Source organism: Electrophorus electricus, chromosome 4, assembly GCF_013358815.1.
Source record: "Electrophorus electricus isolate fEleEle1 chromosome 4, fEleEle1.pri, whole genome shotgun sequence".
Taxonomy (NCBI): domain Eukaryota; kingdom Metazoa; phylum Chordata; class Actinopteri; order Gymnotiformes; family Gymnotidae; genus Electrophorus; species Electrophorus electricus.
The window spans coordinates 23,776,566-23,801,750 of record NC_049538.1 but is presented as its reverse complement, the minus strand read 5'-3'; the positions used below and the strand labels follow the sequence as shown (position 1 = coordinate 23,801,750).

The window sequence follows — 25,185 nt, the reverse complement described above, 5'->3', positions numbered from 1 at the left end:
ATTTGAATTTAAAACCTAAATTCAAAGTAACGGATAGAGTATAGCCTTTATTTAAAAAAAAAAAAAAAAAAAAAAAAAAACCAGAAAAACTACCAGCATCAGTTTACAATACAAAAAGCATCTGATTAAATGATGGGAGAGCTGTAATCCAGATTCACACAATGCACAGATGCTGAAGGCAATAGATACCATACAATACTGGAACAAATGATGACCTATGCTTTAGGACTTTGTATACATGTTTACATAGATTCTAGCCCAACTTTAAATTAGTGTAAATAAAATGTTTTCACACAGTAAATTAATCCAATAATTACAAGGTCAGAGAAACCTAATGAAACAATGTTAGTTACTAAAAGTATGACTGACAGGTGTATATACTGACATTAGGCCACCTAAAATAAAGCAGGATGTGAATATAAACAAGAAGCAGAAGGGTTTGGTTTGTACGGCACTCTGGGTGGTGTTTGAAAGGGGGAAAAGGGGAAACTGCTAAAGCAATAAGAGAAAGATTATTACATAAATTACGTTTATTTTAAGTATCATTAGGTAATTTTAAGTACGTTTATAAATACATGAGGGCTATCATCATTGTTACTTAACACCAGGCAGTCAGAGAATCTGACTGCAGGAAGAATGATTATCATTTTTCACTAATGAAATATATTTAGCAAAATGTTTGTTTGCTAAGCATGATCACAATTTTGAAAAAACCTGGAATGCCAACACTGAGGCATATGCTACCATAGATGTGCTCCTGGACATCACTCAACACTCACATACAATACAAGCAGAAAACAGGAACAGGCATAAACCTACAGCATTTTAAGAGCGCAGTATAAGAGCAGTTAACTAGTGTGTACATACTTGGAAGACAAGATAAACAGAATACAGATCACATCATCTTAGACACTGATCAGCAGAAGGCAGTGTGGATTTACTGTAAAAGCATACAGTACAGGCTTGACTAATGATGGGGGTAGAAACAGAGAGCAATTTGTTTAGGAAGGGGACATTTGTAACCCTGTTTCCCAGAAAGAAGGAAAAGGTAAAAGGAAAATCAATTAAAGGAGGAAAAAAAAGAATGAGTATAGTTTTGGCAAAAATACAATGGTCATGAAATTCACTAAGAGGGAGAATTTTGTTAAAATCAAAACATAAGACCTGGATCGAATGGACATCATATAGACTTTGAAATAAACACACACCTTACACGCATACCTGCATATTAATTAGAAAGTATAAATTCTCACACTCATGTACACAGTAGTGTAAAACAGTGACAAAGCAACAATGTACTCTGCGGTGACCATCACTGCCTTGTAACTTTTGGTATCAAAAATCAAGTTTTCAAAATTGCAAAAACAAAGAAAGAATGTGTATGTGAAATATGCACATACACATTCAAATAATTTATGCGAAGATGCAGTGTTTGTAGCAAAAGCAAAGCAAGTTAAAAACATTAAATCACTCAAACTTTGTTATTGCCTCTAATTTCACTTACACACTGAAGCATTGTATTTTGCAAGTAACTCCTCATAAAAATATATAGATTGTATGTTAAGTTACATATTGTGCAAAATAAAATTAACTGTTTCATACAGAAATGACTAAACAATTGGTGTTGGACAAGGTATATCTAAATTAATGGACTGATCATGGATCAGGTACATATGTTCATTCTTTGTCTTCAAGTCTTTATCAAACCTAGCAGGGTGAATTAAAAGGAATCTGCAAATGCTTTAAATACACATTTGTACTGTCTGAAGATGTTTTTATTGACTACCTGTAAATTTATACTTTAGAACGAAAACAAAAACTCAATACAAATCAGAGTTAAATATCAACTATAAATTTAAACCTACCATTATAAAGGGTGTTTTTCCCCCTTTCAGGTTTTTCCCTTAGTAGCATGTGGAGGATGTGAACCTTGTACTTAAAATAAATAAATAAATAAAGTGCTGGGAAACATTTGAATGACAAATTCCATGTATTTAAAGTAGTAATTGTTGAAAATGACACAATGTGCAATATTTTAAATGCCATGCTGAAAAAGTACTTGAAGTAATTGGAAAAAGAAAAATATGCACTGCATATGGCCCAGGTGTTTCAAGGGTGAACCAAATGGACACACACATTATTATGAATATTATCATCATCTCACCTGAGAAAACAAGTCCTCACACCCGGAAAACAAATGTTTAATTTAGAAAAATGGCTTCCGGTCTCAAATTACACATATGCTGCAACACACACTTTTTGTCCTCTAGCTAGTGTGCGTGTGTGTGTCTCATGACAGAGAGCGCGTGCGAGAGAGAGAGACAGAAATGATGTTGCTTGGTGCATTGGTTAGAAAATAAAGCTGGATAAAAATGCTGTGCAAGTTGAATACTCAGAGATTAAGTGCAAAAGAAGAAATATTTGTGACATTTAACACTTATCTCCAGCACTTAGCAAGACATACCTCCTGCCCCCTGCCTTGTGTTCACCAACAGGGTAAACAATGATCCTGTCATGTACTTTAAAAACAAATGATACATAATCTGAAATGTCTAATATTAGCTACAGAATATAACCTCATTGCATAAGGTCCTACAAACTACAGATCTGAGCTTTTGAAAGCATGCCACACAGACTATTACCAGTCCCCCTCTCTCCGACACACACGCACACCTGATGTACAAGGACCTTGCACACATGACTGTTTGGGGGGAAATCCATTCCTCTTTTAATGATAACTGTCATTTGTAAGGCAGAGGCCTCATGTCAATCATTAAGTTCCTGTGATGGTCCAGCAAGATGGGCTGCAGCTTATTACCAAAAAAACAAAAACAAACCAAACAAAAATATGTTGAATGTATATACTTACTGGGGACAGCCAGTAAAAGTGCAAGCAAATCAAGGTGCATAAGGAGAGTAGAACTGCTGCAGTAAACAATACCACAAAGCCTCATTTGCACTGCCGTTCTGGATGGTAGATGGACTAGTCAGCATGGAAAAAGGAACGAAGGAAGAGTGCCCGCCCTGGAGCGACACCAGCTGAGTATTCCTGCCTTATCACAGCTGTAGCCCCTTAGCAACACTGTTGGCAACATTGCTAGCAACAGACACAGAATGGCATTTGACTGGCACAAGTGCCTTCAGGCCAGCAGCAGCTGCTATGAAATGGGGCAGAATGGCGTGGACTGAAGGAATGTGGTCAGCTGTGGCAGGGCCAATAGATATTTGATAGGTGGATCAGTGACAGTTGCAGAGACAGAGTAGGACATCCAGGTGGCTCTAAACTATGGAGGGCATTTATCTAGGACCATTGTGTCTTGGAACTCTAGGGAGAGAGAGAGAGAGATTGATTTATATGAGAAGAAATGCATGTATAATCAAGTTACCCTCTCATTTGTTCATAATCACCTTTAGACTGCTTTCGGTTCCTTCGGGGGAGGGGTATCAGTGTTGGACATCACCATGGTGCTTGTTGCCATGCCACTTGATGCTTTGGCATTGGCCTCACTGAATGTGAAACAACAGATCAGGAATATCACTTACACATGCATCAGTAAACTCACCTACACATATTAGTGCAATTACCATGTTCCAAAAACAATTGTCCAATTAACAAACCGATCTACCAACCCCTCAATGTAAGATTAATATATTACTTATTAATATAGCACTAATATCGTAAATCATTTGGTGTGAAATTATGCAAGGCATCCTAATGAATAGCAGCAAGTGATAAAAAAGGCAACCAAAAAAAGCATTGTGTGTGTGCGTTATACCTGGTAAATAGTGCTTTCATGTTTTTGGTATCCATAGTGAGCCTGACGGGCTCTTTGTCACTTCCAGTGGTGATAGTCTCCATGACAACCTCACTCCTCTCCTCCTCTTCCTCACTGTCAGAGCAGCTGGAACTGCTGTCCGAGGCTACCAGAGGAGCCTTCCGTGTGCCGCACACACTCCAGACGCACGTAGCCGATCCCTTCACTGAAAGGCCATGGCTGCAGTATTACATTACTTCCACTGCTCTAGACTGACTAGAAATGTGGCATGCCTTTACTGTGGAACTGAGCGGCGCAAACAGCAGTCTTGGACTGGCACACAAAGAGGAATACTCACCGTCTTTGTCCACGTTCGCTTGACTCTCCGAGTCTACCGGGGAGCTGCATCTGGGCCCAGAGTCTGAGCTAGGAGACAGGGCAAGGATGAGAGTGTGTTTCATTCATCAGCACCGATGTACGCCCAGGTCTCTGCTACACGTGTCCTCACCAGCAGAAGGGTTGGAAGTCAGTGAAGGTGGCCCAGCCTTTGTCATCACCGTCACTCAACTGGCCAGTTGGGCTCCCCCACACACCAGAACCCGTGTCCAAGGCGACACTCGCAAAATCAGCCTTAAAGTTAAAGTCATCCTCAAAACTCGCCACCCAGCCTTGGCCTACCGGAGAGCAGCCGCAGGAAGCACATGAGAGGAGAGTGGAGGAGGAGAGAGACGAGAGACTGAAGGAAAATGTCATCATGTAATATAATAAGGAGGAAGATGCCCACAGAGTTTTTTATTTACATGAAAACAAATGCTTTTTGAGCCACTGAGTAGGAGACTCATTTTGGCTTGGGCTGGCTTGCATACCTGCCTCCTGACCCTGGTTGGTGTCAGGAATCTGCTTAGGCTCGGGAAACAGTTCCAGGTCAGGTGACCCCAAGTCCCTTTGAGCTCCGCCCACAACCTCATTCTTCAGGACACTCGATAACACCCCGAATCTGACAAGAGTTCAGGCAGCAGGCAGCCTTCACCATCTGGTACTGTCTGTGTATGTGCATGCACACATCTCTAGGCAAGCCAGTGAGTAGTCCAAAACAGGAATGTATTTTATTTTATTTTTTACCTGGTTCGGGCCTTTACTTGTGCTGCATAGTTGATTTCTTTGTCCTCCCAAATATCCTCTTCTTCGTCAGCATCATCCAACTGCCGCACTTTCTCTTTACTGCAGACACTAAATGCGGATGCACTAGGCTGGTACAGGACATATCATCATGAGCTTAACACCTTTAATACAGCCGTGTGTACCAGAAGATCCAGATTCAGAAACACAGAGAGAGCGAGCAAAAGAACTACAACAAGAACCAGAAAGAGACTACGAGATGTAATAATGACAGATACTATAAGAAGATTAAGTAGTAAAAAAAACCAAAAAACCACAAGACTCACGCCCTGATCCACCAGATTACACTTCATTCCTGTAATTCGTTTAAATGTTGCACTGAAATACAAACACAGACACAGAATCTTAACCACAACCAAACCAATATCTAGAGAGAGAGAGAGCACACAGGTGATTTTATCCAGTTTATACTGCCATCAAAATCTCAGTTAAATAAATGACAATAAATTAGTTCTAAAATTACTTGATACTGTCATCATGTTCTCCAAACTCATCATCATTAAATCCAAACTGGTCAACAAAATTTGCCGTCATTTGCTGAATCTGGTAGTCAGAAAACACCTAAAATATGAAGAAAACACACACACACACACACACACACACACACACACACACACACAGAGAGAGAGATCAAGTGACAGAAAAAATATGTACAGCTTTACACAGACCTTTTTGGTGTTCTAGCTTCAGGGATATTCAGTACATCAGCATTGAGAAGGAACTGGTGATGCAGATTTTCTGGAATCTCACCAAGTCCACAGCATTTTTCTTGTTGGTCTCCATTAAGGTTTCATCCACAAACTTTTGCCAGCGTCCTTTATAGTCAATAGGTAACTCTGATACACACAGAGAGAAAGAGAGAGAAACACAGTAGCATTACCAAGACCAATACAAAAGAAGCTTCATACAAAAAGAAACAGAATTACTAGACACGTGGATACCATTTATGAGGTTTGTGATCAGAGCTTGTACTGGCCCTTTCTCCACACTCTGTACTACTGCATTGGCTATTCTGGTAAGATGACCCATGTAACCTCTCCTCATGCCTCCCTCAGCCCTAAAAAACACACATTAATTAATACACACACACACACACACACACACACACACACACACACACACACACACACACACACACACACACACACACACACACACACACACACACACACACACACACAAGTAGCTAAGAAGTCCAGGCAGTGTAGCGCTTCCACCACACTCTTAACCCCATTCAGATCCCATGGATCCCTTACTGCGTCTTGTCATTCTCCTCCCAAGCATCCAGAATCCTCTGCACCAGCCTACACTTCTGAAAGAGCTGCACATACACACAAGAGAACAGAATTACACACACATCTCCCAGTCTGCATGCAGAAGACTCAACTCCCACAGACCAAAGCAATGTTTGAACTTAAGTCAAGTTCAGGATTATCTTCCCTTTAAGGCATTATAAAATGTTTCAAATGAACCATAGTAAACATGCCAGCACCTACACACATGCACGCACACTACCTTTCTGTGCATACACGTGCGTATGTGTTCTTACTCTACTACCTTATACTACCTATCCATTAATGAAATCAGAGGAAGACATGGGAAACGTACATGCTTTACCAGGTCTTGGTGTGACAGCAATTCCATGTTTGCAGTGTCTGCATTGGAAGGATGCATGTTATCTGCCCGGGCTGGCTCTGGACTGTCCTGTGTGGGCCCCTCGGTGGGCACCGTTTGGTTAAGGATGGCAGATACACACTGTTCCACTTGAACATGAAGAAAATTGTTCCACGTGAATTTAAAAAACAGATCCTACGGAGGACAGGAGCGGCGTAGAAAGGAGGTGCAGAGAGAGGCAAAACATTAAACAGTGAAAAACAACAGAGAGAGAGAGTAGGCTTGTTGATCATGCAGGTGGGCTACGGGCAGATTGTGTGAGGGGGCAGAGCTGGTGGACAGAGTGGGCAGGTGCCTCACCAGCAGCAGGTTGATCATGTCCAGCTGGCAGAGCTCATGGTGGATTCTGGGTGCGTTGGTGCTAAGCAGGGCGGCCACCAGCCTGCAGGCATGAAGCCGGGCATTCCCAAAGGGCTCCTCCAAAATGCCCAGGGTGGTCAGCATACTGCACCTCTGCACACACGAGAACAAGAGTCTACCGCAGAACAGCCACATTCTCAGGCCTGTGTGTACAGGATGGTGTAATATGGGAAATTACCTTAGGAGGGTGTAGCAGGAGGTGGTGGAAGTGTTTAAGGTGAGGCTGAATGCCTAGCAAGATGCTGTTGTTTACAGAGTAAGACTTCTCCAATCCCTGAGATCCTGAGTCTATCGGCTCCACTCTGTCATGTAAAAACAAAAACTACATCGGTTATGTCTGGAAAAAAGAGAGATAGAAGAAAAGACAGAGAGAGTGTGAATGTGTACATAAACAGTACATTGTTGTTGGTTATGATGCTAACCCTGTTTTCCGTGACTCTAACAGTGCGAGTAAAACTTGAGTTCCATTAACGATACAAACTTCACTCTTCTCCCCCTCAAACATGTTCTTGAAAAGGCCCTCCACAGTCTGCTGTCTAACAAACACACACCAATGCATCAGATCAGATAAAACATCTGTGTGTAAAATACATTACAATACTGCAAAAATCTGGATGTACTTACGGACAAATGCAAGCACACACACACACACACACACACACACACACACACTCACAGCTCCACCGTAGCAAGCAGAGGGTCGGTATCAGAAGTCTCCTGAACCACACTGGCCTGATCACGACTCATGCGAATGATGTCACACAGCGTCTGAGATGCATTTGACTGTCTCTGAGTTCAAATACACACAGATACACACACAGTGTCAGACAAAGTCAAACTCTGCTCTACACCTGATAGAAGAAAAATATTTTATAAAACTAACCTCATTGTCACTGTTGGGCTGAATTAGCCCCGTCAGTCTCTGAATAAGCTTCTCCTCATCCAGCCACTGAAAAAAAAGTAAAGGAATGAAAACAACATGCATGCACATGCACACGGACAGAACAAGGCAGACTTATATCTTGAAATGTATATCAAACACAGAGTGAAGGAGCACACTGTGCATAAATCTCAGGACCATGTTGCTTGAATGTATCCTAAATACAGCAATAACTACTCACAGTTAAAACATTCTGCCTGAGGGAGGCAGGTTCAACACAGCTGATGAGCCGCAGCAAAAGATCCATCAAGGCCGACGTGTCCATGTGCTTCAACACCAACGTAATAAACCCCTCCTGTCTTCTCAGGAAACTGATAGTCTGTGAGAGTCAAAAGAAATGCAGTATTTATTAAACAACACATTAATCTCAGTGAAATTATACCAGCCATCAGATGGTATGAGTATCAGTACATCATCTGAATTAATAGAGTGCACAGCAGCTACAGGCATTTATATGTACATAACAAAAAGGACAGCACGTATCTCTGTGCGTATTTGTGTACCTGCTCTGTTTTTCGGCTAATTAAGTTGCCAAAGGTCTTGCTGAAGAAGGATGCAAGCAAGGGGTTTAGTGGTGGTTCCTGTTCTAGGAAGCTGTACAGCGTGTGCAGGATAGTGTCATCTTCGCCTGCTTTATCATTAATGATGGCTACATCACACGTCAACAACTCACAGGCTGTGTTGGCATATCTGAGAGCAAGAGGAGGGAGAGGGAAGATATGTTTACAAAAGACACATTTGTGTAAGAAATTCCAGCAGCGACCAAAGATGACCATTTGTCTTGCAAACAGATCACTCTGCTTTCCTAGAAAAAGAGAAAATGATGAAGCCATTCTAATGAGAAAGACAAGCCCTTCTTGTCCTTACTTGTAGCGCAGCTTCTCCTCCCGGTCAGTAGGGGGCTCATGTGTGATGAGGTGAACAAGCTCCAGCAAGCTGCTCTCCTGGGTGAGGAAGAGTAAGAGGCGTTGGTTCTGAGCCTTACACTCCTGCAGCACGTCCTCCTCGTCCAGGAGCTCCTGAAGAGTTACATCTTCCTTCTCCAGCAGCTTCTCCAGCTGAGATGCTGTGTGCAGATCGAACTTCCAGAACATGACTGCTGCCTGCACAACAGGGGGCTTGGACGAACAAATGAGGGAGAGAGGATTTGCAGAGAGGTTTATGTGAACAGAATAAGCGCCAGTGTAATTCAGATTGGTCTCTTATGGATTGCATTTTTAATTCTTCCAACCACAAAGTCAGTTGTGTTCAGAACACAGTTAAACAGATTACTTACCTTCAGTCTAAGTATATGTTTCTTCAAATAAGGTACAAATTCCAGAACACAACCATTAGTCTAGACTGCAGTGTCAGATGAACTGACTATTTGGTAGCTTGGGGCTTTTTAAGTCACATCACACTACACACACCTGACAGGGTGAAAAGAGCAGAAGAGAATGAGACAGAGAGGGGAAGGGCAAAGAGAAACAGTTAGGAAGTAGTGGGGGGTTGCATTTGAGTAGTCTAGACTGTTTTACATTGTTTAATTAGTCAAAGTTAAATTACATTTATACATTAAGGGAAATTTGGTGGGTAATTCGTGGAGAATTTTAACTGCTCTAAATAGAGTCTGGTGACAAAGGTTAACTCCAGCCACCTCACTGGAGTGTAAAAAGGAGTCTTGTTTTTATGACAAGCACCTCAGTCATGAGATGTTTGCTGGAAGAAATGACCACTAAAAAAAAAAAAAAAAAAAAAAAAAAAAAATCTAATAAGAGTCCTTGACTTGTCTCTGTGCAGGAAGCGTCCTGAAGAGGTTGGGCTATTTTAGCAAAGGCTGGCCAACTAGTACATTTTCAGAATTTCAGTGTTGCTTCTATTTTAAAAGCACATATATATATAGATATATATATATATATATATATATATATATATATATATATATGGCTCTGAGTTCCATTTTTTATTAAGCCTTGCCAATACATTTAATTACAAAGACGCAATACAAATGCACTTATTCCTTGCTCCAAAAGTAAGAATTTGTGTTTCTCATGTCAGCCCTCGATACACCTACTTAGGGCTGTTTGCTGAAGATTTCGGTGCACGAACTCAGTCGTTCTCTTATGAATGAGTTTTTTTCTCAAGTACAGGATAATTGTGCACGGCAAACCAACAAATACTTGCTAAGTGACTACCCGTTTGTTCTTGAATCCGCTTCGCTCTCTGCATTTTTTAAGTGAATAAGGGCAACTTCAACGCCCTTATTGCTTCATTTCATCATAAAATATCGAACAGACCACGTCTGACAGTAATAACTTGGCTGACTTATTTTTTACACACATGTATACGAAATTAAGACCATCAACCTGGAATACTTATTTGTACATGCAGCCACGGGCTCAGATCATCAACTGATCTAAAAAAATATGTTTACATGACCACAAATTGTGCTATAACTAGAACGGAGTAACCAGGCATCGATATCACAGGACTATGGTCATGCAAAAGGCACAGGGGACGTTCAAGGTTTATCTGCACGGGTAGCCAGCTAGGTTAACTTAGTAAGGGTAACGCGCATCTTACCGTCTTACGGTCTTCCATGCTTGGCCACTTGACTAAGCCAAAATATGCGTTTATTAAAATCAGTCCTACAATACACAATCAAATTTTCACCGCATTTAACTAAATGTCTCCGGTCGAAAAGAAAGAGCGGCCGCACAATCGCAGATCTTCCTCAATGTCACTATTAGGGTGCGAGAAGGCAAGGACTGTGTAGCTACCAACGAGTAACATCTTAGTAACCTTAGTCAGCAACGCTGAAGTCATTTAAAATGCCATCAATGACATGACAAAAATTCGTTAGCAACCTAGATGAAACCACTTAACTATAGCTTCGCTTGTTCGAACTGAATACAACATTAACTAACTGTTGGGAGCTGAACAATCCAACAATCACACACTAGTTAGTTCGCTAACTAGCTACATAGCTGGACAGGTATACCAAAATGTTGCTTGACTGAATTGTATGGATTTGCCTAAAACTATCGGTGGCGAATGCGCACTTTTAGAGATAAACAGCTAGCTAGCACCTAAAGAATAGCTAGCTAATTTATTAAACTTTAATTGGCGAATGACCAGAATGGTAGACAGCCAGCTGGTTATATTTTCCAGTGCGCTTCAAGCATGCCTCCAAATAAACAGAAGCTACCGTGCCCTTACCTTCACATCTTAGCAATTAGCGCAAAGCGGGCTAGTTTAGGAGCGGTTGGACTATCTACCATTAAAATTGCAATGCGCAACAGTGCTGCGCCAGAATGAATTACCATCCAGTGGTTCTCACCCAACGCACCCCTACTCCGGCGTTCTGTTCAGAATTTTCGGTTGTAGGGACAATTTTTTACATTATTATTTTTATTAAAATGGCGGACCTGGTAACGGGAGCGCGCAAACAGCGTCGCGTGAACCACCCCGTGCGCTCATTTTTTCTTTATTGGCAGACGTTTAGCTAATGTTATTGATTAACCTCGTTTCAAATAATCCATTAAAGTGACCATGTTAAATTGAAAATCAACTAGATAGCCAAGTGGAAGTATTCGTACAATCCCGATGTGACTGATATTTATGAAAGTAATAGTTTATTATAACATCTTAAAATAATTTTACATTGTTATAAATTAACGCTAGCTAACGTACATTAGCTAACACCAGCTAGGCAACAGTTAACAGGTCCATACTGCCACAAAGCAGAAATATTTAGCCGGCAGTACCTAGCTCTAGAATTGCTGGTGTCAAATTACAAATGGAAAAAATAACTGAAAGATTAATAAACATGATCTTTCCACTTCGGAAATAAAAACAAAGACAGAAAACGCAAACGCTTCATCTTGAAGCAGCTGCCCAAAGTGCGCTCGTTGGGCTTGACAGCTAGGTTAGCTAAAGCTAACTAACTTCGCCTCGTCTCCAACAGACGCATTGCGTATGACATAATAGAGTTGACGCATTGCGTATGACGTTTTCAGCCGGCTTTTCTCCTTTCTCTCCTCTTTGCCATCCCAGTATTAGTCCTCCAGTGTGGTCCTCCTCCCGTCTGGTGCTATGGCGAATGTTGTAGACACCAAACTATACGACATCCTTGGGGTGTCTCCTTCGGCCACGGAGAACGAGCTTAAGAAGGTATTGTCAGATTTCAGACCATTCTCCATTGAGGAAACCAACGTCCGGTGGGGATATTGTTAGCTGTCTATCTGACTTGACGCGAGTTAGCTAGCTAGGCTACTGGTCAGCTAGCTGCGATGTCAATTGTATATACCTGGATTACGCTAATTTAACTAGCAGCTGTCTATGAAAGCTAACTAGCTAGCTAGCCATCTACGCTCAGCTCTAACGGTTTGTTGCGTGTGGCCTTTTAAACAAGGGAAGACATGTTTTAAGAATTATTTTGGTAATATAGGAACACACCCCCTGCCTTTTTTCTAACGGTTTTTTTCGATAGCTTCAAAAGCATTCACTAGCTACAAGACCTGAACAATAGATCATTATCACGTTGGTTAGCAGGGAAAGTTTCAGAGGAGAGTCCCATCTTATTAGCTATTACTGTCAATTGGGACAGATGTCCATCGGTTGGCCTACCCATTTAACAGGCCTATACGCTACACCACACTAGCGTAAGATTTGAAGAAACGAAAACAAGCGATTGTTTTCAATTTGTATGTGGTGGTGATCTTAGTGATGAGTATAAATAAACGTTGTATTAAGCCTTAGGGGACTGATATGCACTTTTCTATTAAGAATGTTCTGCACAGAGATATCGCCGGTTAAACTGAATACTAGTCCATAGCAATATGGGTTAGATTCTGTGATGGGGCTGAGTAACATGGCGTTATGAAACTAAATGCACTTAACGCCGTATTTTATTATTTTGACCCGTTTCATTACCGTATTTATCACGTCTGCATAAGCAATCACGTCTATATAAGCAAGCACGTCTGGTTACACAAAGCTCTTTCATATCTCATTGCCATTTTCTATGTACCATAGTACCATATTAGCCTCACATTGACAGTCTGACATAATTGCTTTCTTATACATTTGTAAATTTCACAGTATTCACTTAGGAGTTAATGACAATCATGAGTATTCTTATTATTTTGTATTAATTTTATGTTGTATATAAAGCCCTTTGTATAATTAAAATGTTTTTCATATTTTTAAGACCCCCCCCCCCACACACATATGTGTGAGAGCGAGTGAGAGACATAACGCCTCTCCCTTATGTAAAAGCAGATTTAAACCAATATGGCCTATTTGCATTGCTAAGGGTTAATGAGGAGCTATGGCAACGTATAATAATAATAATAATAGACGATTCATCCGATGTAGTTCTTTTAATAGAATTAGTAATAAATGTTGTAAGTGTTTAATTACAGGCATATCGCAAGTTGGCAAAAGAGTACCACCCCGATAAGAATCCTAATGCAGGAGACAAGGTAAGAGACGCATCTTCTAATAAGTGGAACTTGCAGAAGTTATAGAAGTCTGAAAGTATAGGTAAAGTGTATTATAATTAATTCACAAAGTTGTGTGTGTGTGTGTGTGTGTGTCTCAGTTTAAGGAAATCAGTTTTGCATATGAGGTGCTAACTAATCCAGAGAAGAAGGAGCTGTATGATCGGTATGGAGAGCAGGGCTTGCGTGAGGGTGGTGGTGGTGGAGCCGGAATGGAGGACATCTTCTCACATATCTTTGGTGGGGGTCTGTTTGGCTTCATGGGTGGTCAGAGTAGCAGAAGCCGAAACGGAGGCCGACGGAGGGGGGAAGATATGGTGCATCCACTGAAGTGAGTCACCAGAGGCAGAATGTTTGTCCTCGTTTTATCTTGGAATGAATGTAAAAGCGAGAGCTGTTCCTGATTTTAAATTGACCACATACCACAAGTCTACCTTTTGGGATCTAAAACATCTTGCAGTCAACTGGCATTTTTAAAATTGGCTAGTATTGTTCTTTAGCCTCTCAGCCTTGATCCCCATCTTAACTCTGAAAGAACTTGATAAGTCTGACCAACATAGTTTCTTAATTTTAGTATAACTTGTTTATTAATTGTGAATTGTTTACTACTGTTAATTTATGCCTTATAGGGTGTCTTTAGAAGATCTTTACAATGGCAAAACTACTAAACTACAGATCAGCAAGAACGTCCTCTGCAGTGCATGCAATGGGTGAGTAATGTCTGTATGTCTTCTTTATTTAATATCACTCATCACTGTGGCTGGATTGGAAATGACTTCCCACTAAACTTTGCTTAGTAGTTGACTACATTAATCAAGTATTCTTTCTGTGTCATTGGATTCTTTCTGTGTCATTGGTGTATATATAGATTAAATTCCTAAATCTAATCTCTCAGCCAGGGGGGTAAAACGGGGGCAGTACAGAAGTGTGGCACGTGCAGAGGGAGAGGCATGAGGATCATGATTAGACAGCTGGCTCCTGGCATGGTTCAGCAAATGCAGACTGTGTGTAATGACTGCAGTGGAGAGGGTGAGTGTCTTTGTGTAAGTGTGATGGGAAGGATGTTGGTTTTGCATCACATCCTGTCTTTGTCTACTCCTGCAGGTCCATTAGACTAAAGACAGAATTGTTAGGTTTAGGGTTATCAGAATTGTTATCTGTGACACATCCTTGCTACATCAGTGAGCCTTACTCTAACAAAAATGTTTAACTTCAACCATTCCAGGTGTCATAGTAAGAGCTTTTGCTCACAGGAGCTGGACTTAGCCACAGTAAGGATGCGGAAGTGTCAGCCACAACCATGACCTGATGCAAGACTGATGTCTTTGTGAAAGTGTACTGTTCAAAGTACAAAGTTGTGCTTGGTTGTGGGTGTTTAAACAGTTTGGATTTTGGTGGGTTTGTAGGAGAGGTAATAAGTGAGAGGGACCGCTGCAAGCAGTGTGAAGGCCGCAAGGTTAGTAAGGAAGTGAAAGTTCTGGAAGTGCATGTGGATAAGGGGATGAAACATGGCCAGAAGATCACGTTCAGTGGTGAAGCAGACCAATCACCCAACACCGAGCCTGGAGATATTATACTGGTACTACAGGAGAAAGAACATGAGGTAACACACAGAGACACACACTAGTTATGTGTATGTGATCACTGGGTTCAGCTGGTTTGAAAAGTACAATATTATTGAAAGAGGTGTGTGTGTGTGTGTGTGTGTGTGTGTGTGTGTGTGTGTGTGTGTGTGTGTGTGTGTGTGTGTGTGTGTGTGTGTAGGAGTTCCGCCGAGATGGGAATGATCTACACATGAGCCAGACGATCGGCCTGGTGGAAGCATTGTGCGGCTTCCAGCTCACTCTCACGCACCTTGATGGCCGACACCTCCTCATCAAATACCCCGCTGGCAAAGTGATAGAACCAGGTGCATGCATGTGGATGTGTACCATATGTGATATGATTGGTGTTTGAAAGCCATGTTTTTGCTTTATGAAAAGGATCAGTGCTTTTACTGCTGCTTAACAAATCCCTGGCATTTCAAGAAAGATTCCAGGCTGCGTTGTTGTGTAGCCATAGACAAGCGTACTATGTAGAAAACTTGCAAAAAGTTGCAAATCTTTAATTGAGTGGACAAAAAGGCATTTGCCCACCTAAGAAGAAAGAATGTGACACTGGTGATGTCAATATGCTGTTTTAGGTTCTGTTAGAATTGTCCATGGTGAGGGAATGCCCCAGTACAGAAATCCCTTTGAGAAAGGGGATCTCTACATCAAGTTTGATGTGAGGTTTCCAGATAACGGTTGGATTTCCACAGAGAAACTTACGGTAACTGTTATATTCATAAATATGTGAATTAGCTCATTGTTAAATCCTAGTTCAGATAGTACCCCACACCTCATGCCATATTTATATCTAGATTTATGCACAAGTTTTATGATTTCAGTGCATACATCTTTGTTCTTGTTTACTTGTAGGAATTGGAAGATCTGTTACCATCACGTGACGAGGTTCCTGTAATCTCAGCTGATACAGAAGAGGTTGAACTGCAGGAGTTTGACCTCAGTCAGGGGTCGTCTGGAAATCAGCGACGTGAGGCCTACAATGACAGCTCTGATGAGGAAGGGGGTCCTCATGGGCCGGGGGTGCAGTGCACCCACCAGTAGATTCCCACACATGTTCACAGCAGTGTTTCTCCTTTGGAAAACTCAGTTCCATTGCAGCTGGACAAACTCTTAAAACACCCCACCCTAATCATTGATTGCACTGTGTCATGGACACAAGACATTCACATATGCTAAGACTGAAGTTAAACTAAATACACAATCTTGCATTCAGCACACATCCATAATTTCAAATTGATGACAGAAAGCATAGTTATAGAATAAAAAGTGAGATTTTTTTAATTTCATTATCATTTGCATTATCATTGTATCTGTATACATGGTTACTGAAAATGTAAACTTGAAGGTAAGGGGGAAGCCTACTTTCTGTATAGGATTTAAGTTATAATTGCCATAAATGCACAGATGTGTACGCACTCATACACACAGAGTTGTGAAGCAATGACTGCTGTGTGTATGAATGGGGATGGAGACTGATATTACTACTGTGTGTCCTGCGATTCAATAAAACATAATGTGTCTAATTTATGTTTCTCAATTATTCTGCTTGGCCTATAACATGTGTGCACTGATGTAATTTGACTAGAAGGCACAAAACAATCCACAATCGTCTGGATGTAGTAGTACGGCTGGTATTCTATTAGCATGTTTTGATTATCTATCTAGACTTGCGCACAAAAAAAACGGCAATCCACTCACTGAAACCACTGCAAATACAGTAAAACACCACCAGAGGGCAGTCGATAGTCTCGTGAAAGTTGATTGACGTAACCGGTGACCAATATAGACATGCACAAACGAAATTCTAGAACGCACAGAAAGGAGCTCATTTTTTGTGCCTGTGGGCTATAGCCCATCTTCTGTATTAGTCATGTGCCGAGTTGAGGGTGCAAGCAGCTCCTTAAACCCAGCAGTATTCCTGCAGATACAACAATTATTTACATTCATTAATTTAACTTATGCGCGTACATATTTGCTTAAATATGCTCCGCACACATACTTATCTGACAAACTACAAGCATAATCTGAATTGGTGTGTGTTACCTCTCTCTCCTAGACTGGAGGATATAGGAGCGTTCTCTCCGCAGCTGCTGCAGTTTTTCTTTCATCAAGGTTTTCTGTTGCTGTTCATCTTCCTAAAGGGCACACACACTTCAGCCATGTCATGTTATGTAGGAATGTGGCTGAGTATCTGCTGCTGTCTGCTGTATGCTACCTGTTGCAGTGTGCTAGTCAGGTGCCTGAATGTGTCTTCCTGTGTCAGACCCAGCAGGTCCTCATCTGTCTTCCTGTTTTGGATGATTAACAGACGCTCTTGAACCTGAAGGCAGCCGACGGTGGGGACGAGCAGGAGACAATCACAGAGCAAAACACTGTTAATGATCTAACTGCAAAGTAGGACAAACAGCTCAGAAAAAAAAGAACTTTTCTTAACACATTGTTTTTTGTAACTTGTCCTTGTACCTGACAGTATATTCTGAATAAGCTCACAAGAAGATGCTATATTGTTGGGCTCTGTGTGACGAGCAAGTAGAGAGTTAATTCGGTCTTTTGCACAAGTGAATACATTTCAAATAAGTAGTCTACTCAAATGTGCGTGTGTGTGTGTGTGTGTGTTCTCACTCGGTACAGTTGTCTGTCTCTGTCTTGTTGCCAGCGGAGCTCTGCTCTTTTCTGGATGTGTACCAGGCTGCGCATGGTAGCCTCGCGCTGCAGCTGCTGCTCCTCACACACCTCACTCCCGCATGCCAGTTCACTCTCCTTCTCCTCATACTTTTCGCCCTCACACGCTTGCTCACTCTTCTGCTTCTCACACACTTCACCCCAACATGCCAGCTCACTCTTCTTCTCTTCATACTTTTCTCCCTCACACGCTTGCTCACTCTTCTGCTCCTCACACACTTCACCCCCACACAACTCACTCTCCTGCTCCTCACACACTTTACCCTGACATGCCAGCTCACTCTTCCCATTCTCACACACTTCATTCTGACATACCAGCTCACTCTTCTCCTCTTCATACACTTCACCTTGACATACCAGCTCACTCTTCTGCTCCTCACACACTTCACCCCCACACACTAACTCACTCTTCTGCTCCTCACACACTTCACCCCTACACACCACTTTGCTCTTCTGTTCCTCACACACTGCTTTGACTTCTTTGACCTCATTTGGGTATATTCGACTAGCATGTAGGTTCTCTGGGCCTGGTTCTGGAGTTGCTGGACTTGTGATGTTTCCCTTTACTGCGCTTTCAGCCTGAAAACACAGGTTAAAAACAGCAATAGTTTTTTCTTCCCCAGGTTTTATGTGCATTTCACACTAATTAAAAATCTGAAAAAAGTGTGAAAATCAGAATACAGTTATTTGGAAAATACTAAATTAATTGTAACAGACAAACTGGGAAAAGGTGTAGATGATAGGAAAGGTCATGTAGGTGAAAGAACAGGCTGGTGGTGGACTGAGATGAGATGAAGTAAGAGTGAAATGTTCAGTGGACCTGTACACACTGAATGAATGTGTGCTCTCTGTAGTTAGTATGTGCTCGTGAAAAAGTGGAGGCCTCTATTTTATTACAGGCTGTATGTACACGTACCTGCTGTGTGTTGGTCAAAAGATCTGCAAGAGTCTCCGCTGCTGTCTCTACCTCTTGTAAAGCTCTGATAATTTCCTGTGTACAAAAGCTTACTTGTCAGAAGTATAAGACACTCCAATTAGTATTTCAATGACTCTGAATGCTGTGGATGCTTTGTGTTTGTGCGTGCGTGCGTGCGTGTGTGTGTACCTTGTTTGTGCTCACACCTTCAGCTGACTTGCTCCACGCCAGTGTGATCAGTGAGCCCTGTTTCTCCACACAGACGACCTCCTCTCTGTCTTTTGCTCCAGCACATCTCTCCTTCTTTCCCCTTTCTCTCCTCTCCTCTGCTCCCCCTGTCGCCTCCTCCACTCCTAACTCTCTCCTGTCCTCTGCCTCCTTTATATTTTTACATGAGCCATCTCTCTTATCCTTCTTCCACTGCCCTCTGCTCTCTCCCTTAACTGCCTCACTTCTTTCCACATCCTCCTCGTCTCTGTGCCCTCTGTCACCCAGGATCTCTAAATATGGTGCATCCTCTGGGAAGAGGACGCCACCACATCCTGCAAACCCAAAACACATAAAGCAAACACACATGCACTCCACTGTCTGTTTGAGCTTCATGACTGGAACATCACTGTGAATCCTTAGCATTAACCCAGATACAAATCTGGTCATTGGCATATTAGTGAACAGAGACTTGAGAGTGTCTGTGGGAATAGTTGGGTATTATGATATGCTAAGAATGGGGCTTGAAAATGAGCAGATTACCAGTGCAGAGTTCTTGATTTTCATTTAGTGATAAAGCGTCTTGTCCCCCATCCCTCTCAGTCTTCCTCCCATCCTGCCATAGACACATGAAGCAGGGACCATCCTTTGTCCATCCATGCTCTGTTTTTTCATGTACCATGTTCTCTACTCACCCTTTATATGACCTTCTTACTGTTTATCATTTTTATTATATCTGTGTATTTGGTATGTAGCATTTCTAGAAAGGAACACGCCTAACTCCAGATTAAAATATAAAATATACACACCATGTTCTACTCAGGTCAGCTGACATTTGGTTGCAGCCTTTTTTGGTTAGAGAAATGCCTCAAAGGTGCTTAGCACCAAAGTGGGAATATTCACCTTGACCATGCCTCTGGAGGTGTGCCTCGGGAGGTGCAGCAGTAGTAGCTCCTGCAAGGTGTGCAGCTGAGGAGAGCCGAGCTCATCCTTGTATTTTTGCAGCAGGGCTATAAGCCCACTGGCATCCTGGGGGGTGGTACAGACATCCAAACTTACACAGACATATCCTAACCCTCTGGCATAGAAATTCCACCTCAGAACCTGTGTGCGTGTGTGTTTGAAGTTCACCGTGCTTGGAAGCGTGTGTTGTATAGTCCAGGCTTCATCTTCATGCGCCAGGGAAAGCTGAACGAGTAAGTGAACAGCACAGTCGGCCCACGAGACAGGGGCAGGCAGGCCCGCTGACCCTGTCCCAGCCTCCGGTCCTCCCTGTAGAGAGGCTTTTAGCTGTCTCAGGCTAGACACACAGCCTTGTCTCAGAGCAGCAACACTCCTCTCAGAAACCTCTGGAAGATGCACAGCACTGTTTACAAGGACCAGCAGGATTCTGCCACTCACACTTGCTCATTTTTTATCCCCAAACCGGGAATTATTGAATTGAACAGCATGACAGCATGAAATACTCCATAACCTGCCAATGGTATGAGGCTTTGCTACTAACTGGGTTGCTGCCTCACCATAATCATGACTCTGTCCCTGCAGCTCATCCAGGGAAAGGGTGTGCAGGATCTCCAGGAGGCTCCGCCTCTCCTGCTCCTGACACAGGACCAAACACTGCAGCACAGCCTGTTGGGTAATGGCACATAGGAGACCGAATATGAGGGTGGGGTTTGCAAATGTAATTTTCATGAGCGTATATTCTGGAGCCTGTGAGAGCACCTGATGTATGCTGCTTGCTGTTCTCTGCTCCTGTCCAAATCCCTTGGTGCTCCAAGTCTCTTGTTTTCCCTGTAGCCAAAGCTTACCTAGATCTTGACTTACTGAGCCCCTTGTGTGTGGCCTGTGAAAGCAAGAAATCCAGATTTGAGATTTGAGGTTTTATATATATATATATATATATATATATATATATATATATATATATATATATGTGTGTGTGTGTGTGTGTGTGTGTGTGTGTGTGTGTGTGTGTGTGTGTGTGTGTGTGTGTGTGTGTGTGTGTGTTAGGTGAACTATGTTACTTAAACTGTAAATTGTTTAGCAGGATACTGTGCCAAGAAAAATAACCTTTAGTGCTTTGAAGATGAATGAGGTAAAAGCCTGTACTCCAGAACACTCTACAGAGGTGATGTCATGTTTAGTTCTGGTCTCTGGGCATTCTCATTCTGAACTTTGGGGACACATGAGCATCTGTGCATCTGAACTTGGCCTTTCCTCATATCATCTTGAGAACTCACATATCAAAGTGCCAACTGTTAGACTGCTTTTATATACATACCAATAAATGACAATTATTTAGCATTTAACCTAATATAACTTGGCTATCTATCTTTCTTTGGAATTGTGAATTAAGTACTAAAGTTTTATTCATTTAGTGTTTGTTATTCCGCACCTTTGTGTGTGTGTGTGTGTGTGTGTGTGTGCGTGTGTGCGTGTGTGCGTGCGTGCATGTACATATGCATATTTGTTTATTTCGCTCACCACTTGTCCCACTGTTGTTTGGAGGCCAACAGTGCTATGTAAGAGTGAGTCTCTCTCTCTGCCCTTCTCAAAGCCACACACGTGCTGAGGTACATCTCTGGCAGTACTGCCCTGTCCACTCTGCAGGGGCAACACAGCACAACATCACGGACACCAGCAGGACAAAGACCTTGTTAAATACCTACGCGAATTAGGAATCGGTGAATAACCTGTTGAGCAGCCGTGTGAGAGAATCTCTTTCCTCTTGGTAGTGAGACTCCAACTCTGAAAGGAAGACTACGGCCGACCATGCCTGATCCCTGGGTTTGGACGACCATGCTTGGTCCCTGGGTTTAACTGTCTCAGCACAGGCCTGTAAGACCACCTGACCACTGCTCCTGCCGTTGGGAGGTCACGATTCAGTGCGGATTAAGATGGAAATATGGCTGCATGATTTATGTGTTTATATGCATTACATGTAACAGTGGAATGCACCAGGCAGTTTGCACATCTGGAGCAAGTCCGTTTGTCTGACAGCTTGCTCTGCTGCCTGCCCCAGCTGCCACAGACGTTCGGCCTGCTCTTGGGATGACAGTGACTCCCACCATGCAACACCTTGGAAAACAGCACAGATACACACAGATAATTTCCACATTATCTAGACTTCTTAATTTAAGATTTATTTATTTATTTAGACTTCTTTATTTAGTGTTTATTTAAGCATAGCGTATATATAATTTCAACAGAGATATTATCTACTTTTGGCATCAATATCCATAAAAGCCTATAAAAAAAACCCACATATACCATATACAATGCAAAAAATGTGTCATAGAACAAGCCTATTTTTCATTCTAAAATGATACTAGCTCCTTCACATATATTGTACTTCATTCTACTTAAAGTATATTTACATAGCTCTAGATCTGCATGTGGCAAATATAAAGTTTGTAAGTATGTGAAATTTGGAATAAATATAAAATTATGTATTATGTATTTTCATTTATTCTGATTATCATTTATTGTATGACCATGAAAATAAATATCTATTTTCTAATTAGTTTTTTATTTTATTTGTAAGGAACAGATGAATGGAGAAGAATAAGATTATCTGGCCATATAGGCTCTGAAGGTCCGATTAAGGGCAGTGAAATGAAGTAGGTTATCATCATCTTTTGACATCATCATTATAAATATAAACATCTATTTCCTTCTCACCATACTCATTTTGAAGCATCTCTTCATAAAGTCGCTCTTTGATGATGTCATATTTATATTCTAGCAGTAGAAGAATATCTGTGGTAGTGGGACACATCCATCCTAGTTGCCTAGCAACAACATCGCAGTGAGACAGAGAGGGCAGGACACTTCTCAGACCATCAAGTTCGAGCCTGGACAGGAACAGTCTCATAAGAAGTCTAACAGTGGGGTCTCATCAGTGATGAGACTGATCACTGGTGTTTGTGTGAGGGATGCATGTGTGTTTAATGGACCTCATGTGAAGTCTCCTGGCCTTGTCCAAAATACTTGTCTCATTATAGTGCTCTGAGCTTTGTTTCTGAAGGAATATAAACACACACACACAAACAGACAAATACATACACACACACACCAAACTCTGCTGATCTTTAAATCATAGCGATTCATGAGCAACATGAAAATAAGTAAGCATATGATTTTTAGGAAATCCCAATCAGTGGTCTGAATTGACCTTTTGCTATTTTCTGATCTATTAAACTCACTAATTTTGCGTTCAATAAAAAACAAAATAATTAAAAAAAATCTCATTGCCATATATTCAAATTTAAAGGTTTGCAATTCAGCTAAGAAATCCCATTGGCTAAAGATTACTCTCTCACTTACATTCTGGGGTTTGCAGCTGGAGTTCTGGAGTAACGGTTGTGTGTTCACACCAACAGAAGTACTGACTGTGCCTGATTTCAACATCTGTAGTTCCCAGTACAGCTACAGAAGCATTTCATTAGAATTTCTTCATAACATGAGCAAAATGTATTTCACTAATACGCCTCTGAAATGATGGCAAAGATTTCTTTAGACCCACTGGCTTAGAATTAAACCAATTAAATGAAGGTGGGTTTAGGTAAATTAGCATTAACTAGGAGAAAAAAAGACATACCTCTTCCCTTCTCTCTCGTTCTCTTTCCATCACCAGTAGAACGTGGAGAATCTGCCCACCTGAACAGCCTAATCTTCCATTCTGGGCACTAATCTTTATGCAGACACCAACATGGGTCAGCTCATCTCATTCCATCTTCCTCAGGTTTTCAGGTTAAATGAAGACATCTCACCTGTGTGATGGCTTTCTGTGTATCATCTAGGGTGGCTGGAATGAGGAACACCTTCTGGTAGAGGACACATATGTTCTCCGCACTGACCTCATCATCCTTGTGCACACCTAGAGATTCACACAGCAAACGCTCACACTCCTCCATCTGCAAACACTAAGAAATCCGGAACACATGCACACACTTCTAAGTGCCCACTGTTCAGTACAGTAAATAAATATATGTATTTTTTAGGCAACCATAAGACAAGGGTCTCGCCTGCTCAACAGTGGAGTCGTCTTGATAAATGATGCATGATTTCGGCAAAGCAGCGATTGTTGCTAAGGAAACTACGAGGGTCAGGTTGCAGATGTGTGTGTACAAGCCTTCTGTCACTCTTCTCAAAGGCCTCTGGGGCTTGGTGCTGCTGTACTACCTACCCACTTAAACCCCCTCACAGAACTTTCCGTATGTTGGGGAGAAAGGACATTATTATCCCAGAAGCATATGTGAGTTTAGAGGGTTATCATCAGCATGCATAAGTGCCAAAGCTACCACTCCACACTACCCCTCCATTCCTTCGTAGGAAGACGCACAATAAAGAAAGTGTCAAGAATCAAATGCAATGCTGTTTAATAATATAAGATACACAGTAAATCCAGAACAGATTGCAGTGATAAAAATACAGTGATTGTTAGGAAAAAGGACCAGTGCAGTAGCAGAAAAATGCCCATTTAATAACAGTGTTCCATAAAAATATAGAAAATATATAGTTTTACAAATGTAAAACTTGCCTGTGGCTAGTCGTGGATAAAGGTAAATAAAGCTTATGAGTCTTTTTCAGGGAGCTCTTTGGTGCATAATACATCATTTCTTCATCAAGATCCAATACATCTCTGCCTTTTACACTCTTCTAGTTTCATTTCAGATGAGGACACAACTACTTTGACACTAGAGCTTCATAATAAGGACAAAAAAAAACAACAATATTGTAAATATACTGCTACATATTGTGCCAGTCATATGTCTTGCTATGTCCTAAGCCCACAGGCTTGATGTCACCTGACTAAAGACAGAGCATCAGTTATGTGTGAGACTGCCCAGGATACTCATAGCACACGCACACACAAAAAAAGATTTGTTATAAGGCTATTTTGCATAATACAGTTTTCATCAAGTTCAGTATTACAAAGGCCAATATTAACACAAAGAAAGATGACATGTGCTCTAAATATTGTTTAATTATTTAGAAGACTGTCAGATATCACAGGCTAATCCTTATAACTACAGGGGAGATGAATTCTAGTCATTGGCAGCTAACCACTGCTGAACACAGGGACCCAACATGCAGCTCTTCTTTATCAGAAATAAATAAAAAAATATTGATGATTTATACCATCAGTGTAAAATCACTATATTTTTTAAATTAATATTTACTTAATTTTGTATGTTTTAATACATGTAGTGCAGGTGGAGTAAAGAACGAGGGCTTCATGAAATGTTCACCAGTTCTGGTCTTCGAATGTACCCACAGTGACTGATGGTGTGTATCTCACGAGTCCAGATAAGCAGCTGGTGCTCAGGTGCTGCCGTAGATGACTTTGGGGCATTTTTCAGGTGCGATGCAGTGTGCG

At 41.6% G+C, this 25,185-nt stretch overlaps 4 protein-coding genes across 9 annotated transcripts in view; 1 reads left to right on the top strand and 3 right to left on the bottom strand.

Annotated features, from left to right (window-relative positions):
* Positions 1–61: 61 nt before the first annotated feature.
* On the bottom strand, positions 62–11,308 carry ppp6r2b (protein phosphatase 6, regulatory subunit 2b). Of its 5 annotated transcripts, none has more exons than XM_026999603.2 (23): positions 11,228–11,308; positions 9,185–9,317; positions 8,776–9,026; positions 8,412–8,598; positions 8,090–8,227; positions 7,852–7,917; positions 7,645–7,757; positions 7,391–7,504; positions 7,147–7,270; positions 6,909–7,061; positions 6,543–6,743; positions 6,191–6,255; positions 5,876–5,991; positions 5,685–5,770; positions 5,398–5,495; positions 5,201–5,252; positions 4,878–5,005; positions 4,622–4,752; positions 4,264–4,429; positions 4,114–4,181; positions 3,777–3,981; positions 3,409–3,507; positions 62–3,325 (listed from the first exon to the last, which is right to left on the bottom strand). In XM_026999603.2, the coding sequence occupies exons 3-22, from the start codon at positions 9,000–9,002 to the stop codon at positions 3,411–3,413; spliced, it is 2,535 nt and encodes an 844-aa protein (XP_026855404.2). In that variant the 5' UTR covers positions 9,003–9,026; positions 9,185–9,317; positions 11,228–11,308; the 3' UTR covers positions 62–3,325; positions 3,409–3,410. The 5 variants fall into 5 exon arrangements, with proteins under 5 accessions (XP_026855404.2, XP_026855402.2, XP_026855401.2 ...); XM_026999601.2 differs by having other exon boundaries at positions 11,107–11,307; XM_026999600.2 differs by having other exon boundaries at positions 11,211–11,307.
* A 611-nt stretch (positions 11,309–11,919) lies between these two features.
* Positions 11,920–16,521, top strand: dnaja2b (DnaJ heat shock protein family (Hsp40) member A2b). The gene is made up of 9 exons (XM_026999605.2): positions 11,920–12,060; positions 13,314–13,373; positions 13,493–13,722; positions 14,021–14,101; positions 14,287–14,420; positions 14,798–14,994; positions 15,156–15,300; positions 15,574–15,701; positions 15,851–16,521. The coding sequence occupies exons 1-9, from the start codon at positions 11,983–11,985 to the stop codon at positions 16,037–16,039; spliced, it is 1,242 nt and encodes a 413-aa protein (XP_026855406.1). The 5' UTR covers positions 11,920–11,982; the 3' UTR covers positions 16,040–16,521.
* On the bottom strand, positions 16,369–19,485 carry LOC113570899 (cilia- and flagella-associated protein 251). Its single transcript, XM_035525447.1, has 7 exons — positions 19,347–19,485; positions 18,786–19,138; positions 18,597–18,671; positions 17,621–18,259; positions 17,214–17,318; positions 17,042–17,133; positions 16,369–16,916 (listed from the first exon to the last, which is right to left on the bottom strand). The coding sequence occupies exons 1-7, from the start codon at positions 19,483–19,485 to the stop codon at positions 16,844–16,846; spliced, it is 1,476 nt and encodes a 491-aa protein (XP_035381340.1). The 3' UTR covers positions 16,369–16,843.
* A 4,682-nt stretch (positions 19,486–24,167) lies between these two features.
* The window catches only part of kcp (kielin cysteine rich BMP regulator), a 25,148-nt gene continuing 24,130 nt past the window's right edge, over positions 24,168–25,185 (bottom strand). For both annotated transcript variants that reach the window (XM_035525722.1, XM_026999582.2), the window contains exon 50: positions 24,168–25,185. This exon is cut by the window's right edge and continues 163 nt beyond it. In XM_035525722.1, coding sequence (XP_035381615.1) covers positions 25,131–25,185 — 55 coding nt within the window. In that variant the 3' untranslated portion in view covers positions 24,168–25,130.